Here is a 12,298-nt window from a genome sequence, read left to right on the forward strand (position 1 = left end):
TCCTCATGAGATAACTCGCAAGCACCGGCAGAGGGCGTCACTGTGCAACATTTCAAACCGCTTGTCAAGTTTCATGGGAATATGGTTTGTAATGGAAATTAAACCTGACCACATAAAACACCCACCAAAACATTAACGAGGCGGTTAATACAACTCTTTATTAAAACCACAGTTTCATTCAGAAGATCCCTCAAGGAGGCCACGTTTTACTCCACTCGATGGAATTTCTGTGAATTTTAAACACTAGAAGTAAAACGCTAAAATCGCCTTCTTTCATTTCATTCATTGCTCTATAAAGATTTCAGTTTAAAAGTTGTTTAAATGAACAGACTTGGATTAAACACGTGATCCCGAAGGAGCTGAATATTAAAAAGTAGCATCTAATCTGACTCTTGTTTTTGATGTTGTAATGGTTGTCATGAGCTCAGGAGGCTGGATGCCACTAAGGGGGGCGGTGCACCTCTCCATACCCCTCCCGTCCCTCAAAGCCCTTACACACACACTCTGTGACCAGCCACCAGACAGACAGACAGGCAGACAAACAGGCAGCCTGCCTCCTCTCCACAACCAGCGGCAGCATCCCATGCCTTCGCCTGCTCCGGGGTACACAGCCGTCCCATCTTTCCGAGCGTCCGTGGAGGAGGTCGTGGCGGCGGCGAGCGAGGCGTCCAGGTGAACATGCTGGAAAACGGCAGGAAGGTGTTCAAGGAGGGTCTGCTGGAGAAGCGGAGCGACGGGCTGCTGCAGCTCTGGAAGAAGAAGCACTGCGTCCTGACCGAGGACGGCGTGCTGCTGCTGCCGCCCAAGCAGCACGACCACCCGCAGCACCACCAGCCGCACCACGGCGGCGGGGACGCGGGCAAAGTCAAGGAGCTGCACTTCGCCAACATGAAGACGGTGGACTGCGTGGAGCGCAAGGGCAAGTACGTGTACTTCACGGTGGTCATGACGGAGGGCAAGGAGATCGACTTCAGGTGCCCGCAGGACGAGGGCTGGAACGCGGAGATCACCTTGCAGATGGTCCAGTACAAGAATCGGCAGGCGATCCTGGCGGTGAAGTCTACCCGGCAGAAGCAGCAGCTGCTCGTGGTGCAGATACCGGGCCAGATGTCCGGCCAGAAGACCGTCCGCAGCTCACCGAACGTTGCGTGACCTGCGGCGAGTCCCGCGGACACTGGCGCGCCATTAGCGGTAAGACAGCTTAAGAGAAAGACGAGAGAGGGGGGTCCCCAGGTCCGGGGACAACCTGGGGACCCCCTTACAAATTAAGGACCCGTTTCCCCCCTCTCCTTTGGTCTTATTTCCTGGATATTTATCCCATGAGCGAGGACATCTATTCTTTTTTTTTTCTTTTTCTTAAGATTATAGTCCTCCCTCTCTGATCACACACTGAGCCAGTGTTCTTCCAGGAGGAGATAGAGAGTAATAATTCAAAATGTGGATTTATTCTGATGTAAGCAAAAGTTTTGGGGAGTCCTTGATTTAGGCCTGGGCTACCCATACGTCCCACCCCCGCCCTCATGGAGGTGCGACCCTCCGCAGGAAAAGTATGCTCGGATATACATTACCTGGCAGGTTTGATATTTCACACGGGGAAGGCTGCTCCCCTCACCCAAAACACACAAGCAGAATGAAATTACGCATGACGCGTAATTATTAACAGAAATGATGGGATTGGATTTTTATAAGCTGTTTAAAGCCGAGTTAAAAGATTTTATCGAGTTTAGCTTTTGTAACTGTTCCTATATTGAATCATAATTACAAAAAATAATGAATGATAATCCTTTAATTATCCCACAGTGAGTGCAGCAGTTTAAGGACAGTGCACATTGGAGATATAAATAGTAAAGCACTATATAAATAGCAAACATTAATAAATACAAAAAAATAGAAAATTAAATGCAACAAATCCTTAGATTCCTCAGATATATAAACTACACACAAAGACAAGGATTGTGTAAATATCAAAGTCTGTCAGGTGAATTCCTGTATCATATGCAGGCCAACTTTCAAATGTGCTCTGTAGCCTTACCCAGCCTGTGCGTGGCTGAGTCCAGCACACACTGGCTCGAGCTGCGCCGCTCTGCTCTCGTGTGCTTGGACAGATCTCCCCACACGTGGCTCCCTGTGCTACATAGTGATTGTGTGACAGCATGGAGAATAAACTGAGCCTCCAGAAAGCGACGGGGTCACATTTGATCCTTCAGTCACGGTGATCGAATGATGAGCGTGAGTCACCAAACAAAGCGCCAGTGCGTTGGACTTGTGCAGCCCTGCGCCAGCAGCACAAATGGGATTTCAAGAAGCACACGTTTCCAAACCTCTTTAGTGGGTGCATTTAGAGATACTTTGGTAACACCTGCCATCATAAATATAATACACGTGTTTGTCTTGGAGATCGGCCTTGTCTTTTTTGGCAAATGGAGCAGCAAAGCTGTAGCTACGACCTGAAAGACTGAGGTCAGGATGTTTTTAATACGAACTCGGGTATATTAGCAGTCTGGTCCCAGTTTGTTGTGTTCACACTACCAGCAAAAAAAAGGCAACAGGCTTCATTTTCATTTGAAGCCTGTATGAAGCTACAGCTGTAGCACAGTATTACTTAAAGCTGGACCACACCCCTGTTTCCATAACCCTCACTCCTCTTTAATTAGTATAAAAACAAATTCATCCGGAAAAAAAGTTTCCATATGATGTGCAGTGATCAAGACTGGTGAAATGAAATGAGGATTAGGTCCGTGTTTCAACAGAATTCACATCTGCTGTGTCAGTGTGCAGTCTGTCTAATTGGTTGCCTCCACAGGTTCACTGGACACTCAGACGGAGGACAAACCCGGGCTCCACCTCCCCCCTTGCCGCTTCCCCACCGAGCTCCATTCTCCAGGAGAACCCCTCTTCCATGTAGTGGTTTCCACAGACCAGCACCCCGTCCCTTTTCAATACATGGACCTCTTTCACAAAAGACTCATGGACAAAAAGCATGTGAGGAAACACCTGTATTCTACCGTGCTAAGGGGTTTATACCTTATTTATTAGATGTGTATATATATTTTCTATATAAAAAAAAAATGTTATGTTGTTGATGAATGTTAAGTGTGGCTGTTTCTGGAGTGGAACGCGAAGTATTCGCTCTGAGGTTCGTAGCCTCCAGGTTACTCATAAAGTCCACTGGGTAAAAACTTACATATCTTAGGATGATCGCCGTAGATTAGTCAGATCAGATCATTGTCAGTACATTGTGTCATCATACATGATTTCATTTTTCAACTGAACCAAAGACTCATTTCATTACATTTATCTCTCTCTCTCTCTCTCTCTTGTGCAGTGTTACACCTCAAATACTAAAAACCCATCGATACTGTATGAGATACCTGCTTGGCATATACCAACTTTGTTTCAAGTGCTTGATTTGTTAAATAGCTACAGTATACTATAGTATCTTTTCACTGTGCCATCCTTCATCATTTTATTAGGGTGCATTTGTTCACACAAATGTTATCTCTGTTTCAAGTCTTAAATGTGAGGAAGATGCGCTTATCGGCGTCGGTTTGTTTTCAGTGGTTACGGAGAGGAGCTTAGTTATAGGTAACATGCGCAGTGGAGTTTTTGTTATGCTGACAGTTTTCAGAAGCTGAGCTGCTCTAAAGACAGGTTCACGGGTTGTGTTTCGCCGCCTCTGGCAGGGTAACACGAGTGAAATCCAGAAATAAAACCCAGAAGAGATGTATATTCAAATTTGTGGAAACGCAGGAATGCTTTCTTTTTATTCTTTCAAACAAGAGAAGCTGTCACAGGTTATTAACGGAGCTGTACCGTTTGCTATTCCCTAAATAGACTAAATGGCATACTTACACGGCTTTCCAATGTAACTCAAGATTACAGCATGGGAAGTGGTGTGCAGGACTTGCCTGGTAACATAAACTGTTAGTCAAGAGAACACCACTGTGAACGCTAACCCTGCCAACAAGCCTGGCAATTTAGCAACCTAACGATTTGTTTCTTAACGTAACATGGGTATTGGAAAGCCGTAATAAATCCTTCAGAAATGTCTCAGTCAGACCAGCTTTACTTGCCATGTATATATGTACACACATACAAGAAAGGGAGCCTGCTTGGCAGCCATGCAAGGCAACCCGGGAGCAGTTTTGGGGGGTTTAATGTGCATGGTGACCACATGTTCCCAAAGCAGCTTCTCTAACCACTAGACCGCAGCTCCCTACTTTCAAGTCTGAATACCACCAGAGGGGCTTTGCATATGGACTCTTCTTGAGAGTACTGTAAACACAACCCCCTTTGAAAGAACCATAATTTTTGCTTTAAATTTCACTGTCCCATCTGCAGTGAAGCTAACCAGCATGCTAAGTGGCATTTAGCAAACTACCAGTTAGCTGCTGCTGAGATTTATTGTGGCTGACAAATACTACCATATATCTGGCTAGCTAGCAGACATTTATGAAATATAACAGTTTGTTTCCCTTTTTTTGCTAAAACAAGGTTATTTTTTAAGCTTTAGATGACTTAAGCTAGGATAGGATAGCTATGAAATTTAATGTAGCTAGTTATATAGTTATAGTTATCCATTTAAATGTAGCTAGCTAGCCAGGATTGTTAAGCAATTTAAGCTAGCTAACTAGGATACATTTCTTCTTCTTCAAACCTTATCGGAACAAATATATACGCTCAACCATTAGTCATAAGGAAAAATAAAGATTTTAGATTTAACGAAGTGGAAGGACAATCGGGTCAAATAATCAACAGCAAAAAGAAACAATTATAAATTAAATTGAAGGACTCTAGGATTAATTTTGGTAGCTAGCTTCCCAAGGTAACATAAAGCAGACTCCTTGGCTCCACCTGCCAGCGTTACCACAACCAATCACATTACTCCGGTCTCTGTAGCAGCTCTGCCTCTGAGAAATGCCTCCAAAACAGTATCACTGATTTGTATAGCATATTGTCAGTCTAAATATTACTTCCAAACGTGGAACACGTCAGGTAATGGACTGAAAATTCTTCGGTATTTTCATGGTGCAGGGACGGTTCGCAGTTAGGAAACATTTGAGCTCATCGTGGCTCACGTTGTTTCCTCTTCCTGTTTCCCCCTGCTCTCCTCTCTTGCCTGTGTATCGCCAACACATGCCTCCGTGTTGCTGTCATCTCCCACACAGGGTCATAGTCGTGCCCTTTATCTAATGCGACTGGTGTGATGCTTCTCTGACATGCCTTCCTGTTGCCATCACTGCATACACAGTTATAGCTGTGCCCTTTGTAGCCACTGTCCAATTTCTTATTTCAACGTGAGATCTATTTTCATACCTCGAAAAGATACATTCCATTAAAAAAACAAAAACAACAAAACCCTCATGGTGTCTTGTGTGGTTTCTCCTTGTCTTCTCACACAGCAGCTGATGAATGCCGGGGCCCTACGGTGCAGCGGGGTCATCTAAATGACCCGCTTAACTAGCTGCTGCTCTGTCGGCCTCCAGCCTTTCATGCTTTACAAGCGCTGAACCTCTCACCCCGTGTTTCCTGCTCTAAAAGTAGAAGCCACGGAGTGAATTGGGTTTCACTGCCAGTTGCTGCCGCTCAGATAAACTGCCAGCGCGTAATGTCAAAAGCACACGTGGCTTTGGCCGCTCTCCTGTCGAAAGCCCCGCTAATTCAATTACACGGTGCACATGACGGCATCCTTTCTGACACATACTGCTGCCGGAGAGGGCTCTGCTGAATATTCAGATCTGAGTTTCATCTGCTACCCTCCTCAAATAGTTCCCGTGGTTGAGGAAAACATTCAACAGTGGTGCAGGGCAGTACTTGACTGAACAAGGATTTATTGTATTGCTTGAAGTTTAAGTGCAAGATTGTGTTGGCATTACTTTGTATATAACCAACCAAACTAATAAATGAATGTTCAACAGTCAGTGTGTCTTTCGGGGCATTTGAAGAAATGTTAGAATGCAATGAGCAAATAAAATAGGAATGCTTAGTTTCTGTTTTCATTGGTGTCCTGTGTACACACCAGAGAAAGGATCACAACGAGATTATTAAGTTACAGTCCTTCCTGTTGTTGACATTTCACCAACCCGGCGGCCCGCCCCTTTTGAACCAGGGGCAGCTGCTGCTCTTCAAACATTACCTCCGTAGGTCCATCTTGGCATGTAGGATGGCTGCCAAGTCATTCCTCGCAGTCACCGGCTCTCTTTGATCCGGAGAGTGATGTGGGAACTTGTGACAGCAGGTGGCTGCAAGTGATTTAGGAGGAGCAACTAATCCTGACTTGTGGGGTTTCTTCAGGACTCTCCCCACCTTTTGGGTCATCATGGAACTGTATCCCAGGTAGAGCAACCAATAGGGACACCCAAAAAAGGAACCTAAAATGGCCTGTGATTGGTGGAAAAACGGCCTCTCCAACCCCCACCAACGTCACTCACTTGCAATCATACACCAGAGAGCATACACCTGGGGGCAAGGTGGGTTAAGTGTCTTGCCCAAGGACACAACGGACAGACTAGGGATAGAGCGGAATTGAAATGCCGACGGTTTGTAGAAAAGAAAAGGTGAACCAAACTAACAACAGTAATCAAAGATGTGTTTAAGTTGACTATAGAGGTCATCATTTGAGCATCTGACCTAACTCTGGCTGATTGTTAAGTGGGCCTAGCTGTGTACATTTGCACGGTTTGGGAATTTTTTACTGTGCATGCCTGGACGTAGCTAGCCTACCTTGAAAACTTACTACTTACAGGAGTCAGTCCAAAAAGTTTGTATTTTCAGTCTGTTCCCCCCAGATGAACGTGGTTTGTTGGCAAATAGATCTAGCCAACAAAATTCAGCAGCCTGGTTCTTTGGGTGAATGGACTGAGAAGGATTTCGTTTCAGTTGGCCCTGAAACAAAGCCGAAACTCGCAGCAACAACTGTGCCGCACATGGCTTATGTCTGGGCCAGATGTTGTACTCTGCCTTTGCTCAAGAGGAGATAACTTCAATAAGCATGCCGTCAGGTTGGAATTCAAACTAAAGGGAAAATGGAAACACAAATCTTAGCACAAAGGTTAGTCCTGCTTATCAGCCGGTCTACTGTTTCTTTATTGCAGATGGCCATGTGGCTGTTTAAATATTTGTGTACTGGAACCTTCAGATGAGGTGAGGATTAAAAATGCAAAGAGCACATGTGTATGTGCCTGCTTGACTTTGCTGTTTGCTTTGAAATCTTATATTCGATCCGGAAGGACGCACTGAAGTTTATGAAACAAATGAAATAAAATACAGTTTGTGTGTTCGTGGTTATGATCATGTTGTGGCTCGTTGATATGCGATTTTCTATGGCACAGTGAAAAGCATATACATATATTCTATAAAACTAAATTATACTAGAATTAAAGTCACCAAGATTTATCGCATGTGCTTATTGGATAAGGTTGAACAGTTTTGGAAAGAGCTATTGCGATGGTCTATGTCCGAGAGGGAAAATAATGCCTTTCAGTTATCTCATTAATTTTAGGGTGGAAAAATATCAGAATAGGTGTTGTGGCACAAAACAGAACTAAAGCCTTCATGCTTTCTGAAAGTGCGCTAGCTTGAAATTGAAAATGGAAAATTATTGATGGAAGTTGAATTCACATTGATTCAGTTCAGCACAGCGAATCCCACACAATGTGGATTGTAAAAAAAAAAAAAAATAGATTCTGAAAAGCAGACACAGAGACAGCAGGCCTGAGATATTCTGGGGAACTACTCCACAGGACTGGAAGCACACCGTCATCCATGCTTAAAAGGTTTGTTACCAGCAGCTACGTGTTAAAGTACAGGGTCAATATGTCACCAACATGATATTGAGCAAAACAATAAAGGGCTTTGTTGTCCTTGTCCACTGTCCACTCTCCCTGATCTCTGGATTCCACATGTCAACCCTCAGAACTGGATCACAGTCCGACTAGAGAGCAATACTGGTCTGTCTCAGATCTTTATGCTTCTATACTATAAACAGGCTATTTGTATGTATGCCACACACTTCTGTCAAACGGTGCATGGACGTTGTCAGGCCTTGTTGATTTCATTGTGCCGCATTGTGTGTCTGTAAATCCCAGGATATTCCCGGTAATCAATAGCCTTCCCTGGATCTATTGTATCTGATTAGCCTGTCTGACATTATGAGCACGGCGGTACAAGAGTCCCCCAGGCATTTATTGATCCATAAGCTGCATATCGCTCACATCATTTATAATCTTATTGGAAAAGTAACTGCCATTGATGGTATTCTTATTTTTATCTTTGGTCTGTTCAGTAGCCTGTTGGAGGTAGAACATAACTCCTGCTCGCAAGCGCTGAGCTCAGAACTTGGCTTGATTGTATGTATTTACCCTCAAACAGAGAGTGGATTTGAATCATTTTAACCTTTTAAAAGGCTGTCAACACCAAAGGTCTTCTAGTTTGTAGGGAAAATGGCATCTGCAGCGAAAGACGACATGGCAGGAACAGGTGGGACTCATTAGCCACTGATGCAGCACACATGGGCGAGGCCTTGTCGTGCTAGAGAAAAACAAACCCTAAAGGGTGAGCTCATTTTTTTGTTTTGGTCATGGCCATGTCTAATGGGAGAAAAACTAGTCAAAGAAAGTTACTATGGCCATCAACGATACAAAAAAAAAAACAAACAAAAAAACATACTATAGGCCAAAGACAGCTCCAGGTGAGTTTTTACCTTTTTGACCAGAGTAGTTTGCAGTTGTGTTTTCAGCCATGTCATGAATGTCCAATAGTCAAACTCTTTTAGCTCTGGCTTACTGTCCACTGAGCTGCTTTAATGTTCCACCATGTTCATCAGCTAGCTGCTAGTAACTTGATTTGTTTGCTTTGGTGGTGGCATACGGTTCTGGAAGATGTTAATTGAAAACATCTGTCTGCTGAATGGAATGATGTTCCAAAAACTTACTCCTCCAAGCTGATGCTATGTGCACCTACTCTCAGATTTAGTGGCAGTAAATCTAATTTACTTAAGGTTCAAACACATTAACAACTTGCTTATTTAGGAACATATCGATTTTTGGGCTACAATGGAGGCCATTTGCCACCAGGGTGAAAATATTAAACATAGGATTATAGAGTGAGAATTCTTATGACCCAGCTCTTAGTCCAGACCATAAAGTGGAGATAAGAAGATCAGTTACAAAAGTAAATGTTTATTCTGATTATAAAAGCAGTAAATCAGGCAGAGGGTGAGCCAAGGTGACCTTCTGTGACTGAAGAGTCCTTTCCAGTCATGCCCTTATCCACACAATTAAGAAAATGAACCTCGCGAGACAAGACTTTACGAGAGTTGCAGCTCATTCGCAAAATACCTTTCGATGGAAACACACACAAAGCACTTTATTTAAATAATGCACAAACCAAATAATAATGTTCCCTTCTAAAGTCAAGGTTTTGTTAATCCACCCATCCACCCAGACATACTTATCAAAGCACTTATGGTGCTATTTTTGTCCCCTTCTTTTTTTTTGATTTTATTTATTTTTTGTTGTTGTTGTTTCCACTGCCTTACAGTGCTAAGCCGCTTGCCCAAATCACCACAACAATCAAACCGCTAATTAGGTTTTCTGTTTGTGCTAAACCCTACCAAGATAAGGGGAGCCTTGGGGTTTTCCAACTTTGCCTGGTTGCCCCTGGTTGCTTGCTTTTTACTTTAAAAAAACAAAAAAAATGTTTCTTTTGTATTCACCACATGAATACATGCAGATATATTTGTCATCATCTCATTCAAGATTTTTGTTGTTTTTTGTCAGTGAATATGCAAACATACCGTTTATCAGTATGAATATGCAGATGGTGTAACATGTTTATTTTGCTAATTTGTTTTCATATGTGCTGTGCTGTAGTATAAGCCTCATTCATTAAACATGCACAACACTATGCAGAATATAATCCATTGATTAAACAAAATGTGGTGAAACGGCGTGGTACTTTACCATACAAGCTAACGTATGCTGTTAGCATGCATACACCTACGTCTACTTTAGGTACCTGAGACGCTCTCCAGTACTACTGCTCACCGTGGAGGTAAGTTGGTTCATGATTTGGTTTGTGCTGGTTTTATCCTTTTTATTTGTTCAATCTGTTCCAGAAAAGTTTTCAGGCGGCACACGAGTGTCGTTAGCTGCAATCTAAAAGCCATCCTCTTTACTGTGTTCATTACGTGGATTACAGGGGCTCGGCTGCCTCTCTTATCAAGCTGCATCGTCGTCACGTCCATAATCACAGATCACTCAGACATGCGGATGTAGCGGCGCCTCAGATCACTTCATTATTCAAAGTGCCTGGCGAAGAGATAACAGGTACACAAAGAAAGGCCCATTATTCTGGGACATCTGGCGTTAGCTATACTCCACAGGCTTTGTCAGTCAGTGAACAGCTCATCAGCACAGAGAACGGAGAGCAGATTGTTCACACTCTTGCTGTTTTGTTTCTCCCCCCACTGTGTAGGCGGAAGATAGATAGGTGTAAGATTGCTTTGTGGTGCTGTATTCAGCCTGTGTGTTACAGTCAAAGCCAACTTTTTGTACCTTGGTGTCTCTTTCTAATAGATGCAATACTTTCTTCTTTTTTTTTAAATTGTAAATTTCATTATTCTGCAGCAGAGGAGCACAAAATAAAAACAGCCACACAACATACCATCAATTTAACTATTCTGCATTATTAAACTATTATGTTTTATGTGATTAGGCATTAGCCGGCTGTGCAATGTGGTACGTAAAAGCCCAAGAATACTTAGCCATCTGCTCAGTAGTACATAAAATGTGTGGTTTATACTTTCTATGTAAATGACCCAAATGATAAGAAAAATATGGCTAATGATGAGCAATACAAGCTGGCTTTTTGAAAGGATTTCAGCTTGTCATTCTGCCCATTTTATATGTGTGGGCGCACATTAGAGTTTCAGTTATGCAAACATGCCTTGAAGGCAAATCTGGCCTAGTGTACAAGGTCATCTGTGGTCATTTTTTCGTTGTACTTTAACTGTACGCTGCACAAATCAATATTTTAATATTAAAATTGACAATCAAATAAGCATATGTAATTATTTCGTGCCCAGCTCTATGTACTGTTTTAGTGTCTTTTAGCTCAATGTCTCAGTTGTTTTTGGTCCAGTCTCGGCTCACTCACAAATAGTGTTTCAAAGCTGCACTTATCAGTGTGAAAAATCCACTGAGAATGATAACGTATTGGATAATGTTATTTACTTGTATCCAAGTCTTTTAGTTCATGGTTTTTACTTTAGCCCAATATTTTCCACAGGAGTTAGTTACATTATATTTGCATTCATTTGATGGTCATAAACATTACTCCAAATCAAATTAACCATAGGTCAGATGCATTAGATGTGTAAATGTTGTATTATATGCCAACACAATTATATCATCTTTAAAAGGTGACATTGTTGATCATTGTTGCTATGTATCCAGCTTTTCCTGATCGCCCAATTAGTTAAAGGAAGGAAAAGGTACTTCACTTTGAGGAATCACAAAAGAAGAAATGCGATGTGTAAAGATGTCTTGATTTCTGTGATTCCTATTTTCTCCCACCTGAATTTCCTTATAAAGGCACTATGTGTTGTAGTGTCATCAGCGCAGAGTGAATTGCTGGGGAGTTGCAGTTTTGTTGTGGTCTCTCAGGAGTGCGGCTACAAACACTGTGTTCTGCATCGTGTAGGATGGCCTTAAGGGTTTCCAGTGCAGCTGATAGGCTGTTGATACTCCTGATCCTTGCGCCATTGAGTTGCTGTAATGTTGCTGTGTAACAGAGTTGCTGTGGTTTCTATAAGTACAGCTACAAACACTAAGAAAGACACCCTAAATAGTTACTGCGTGCCACATGTAGGCTGTCACCTGCCTCTTGAGACTCCTGATCCTTGGTTGCTGTAGTGTCACTTGTCTTGTCATGTTGTAGCGTGATCAGTGTGACAACCCACTCTAGGGAAGAGCTTCATTGAATCGCCATGGACTCCTCTCCTCTCCTCTTCCCTCCTCCCTCCTCTCCTCTCCTCTGCTCTCCTCTTGTGCACAATTTCCAGCATATGAAATTGAAGCCCTAATGGCAATAGTCAAAACTGCAGATGGGGTTTTAAGTGTCACCACTGAATGAGCGGCCAAAGTCACATCTCCTTTTTCTAAAAAAGATATATATTATATATTATATTTCTCTTCTAGCTTCGGTTCTCTCCTATGTCAGACCATGGACAGCATTCCTTCCCAACTCTCACCAAAGATTTTTATTGATGTGCGACACAACGGCTCGGTTAGCACTG

The 12,298-nt window shown here is 42.8% G+C and overlaps 1 protein-coding gene across 1 annotated transcript; it reads left to right on the forward strand.

The window, feature by feature from the left end:
• The first annotated feature begins 318 nt into the window (after positions 1 to 318).
• On the forward strand, positions 319 to 5,358 carry phlda1 (pleckstrin homology-like domain, family A, member 1). The gene is made up of 2 exons (XM_047575981.1): positions 319 to 1,191; positions 2,804 to 5,358. The coding sequence occupies exon 1, from the start codon at positions 679 to 681 to the stop codon at positions 1,150 to 1,152; it is 474 nt and encodes a 157-aa protein (XP_047431937.1). The 5' UTR covers positions 319 to 678; the 3' UTR covers positions 1,153 to 1,191; positions 2,804 to 5,358.
• Positions 5,359 to 12,298: the final 6,940 nt, after the last annotated feature.

The sequence above is a fragment of the Mugil cephalus genome, chromosome 22, assembly GCF_022458985.1.
Source record: "Mugil cephalus isolate CIBA_MC_2020 chromosome 22, CIBA_Mcephalus_1.1, whole genome shotgun sequence".
NCBI lineage: Eukaryota > Metazoa > Chordata > Actinopteri > Mugiliformes > Mugilidae > Mugil > Mugil cephalus.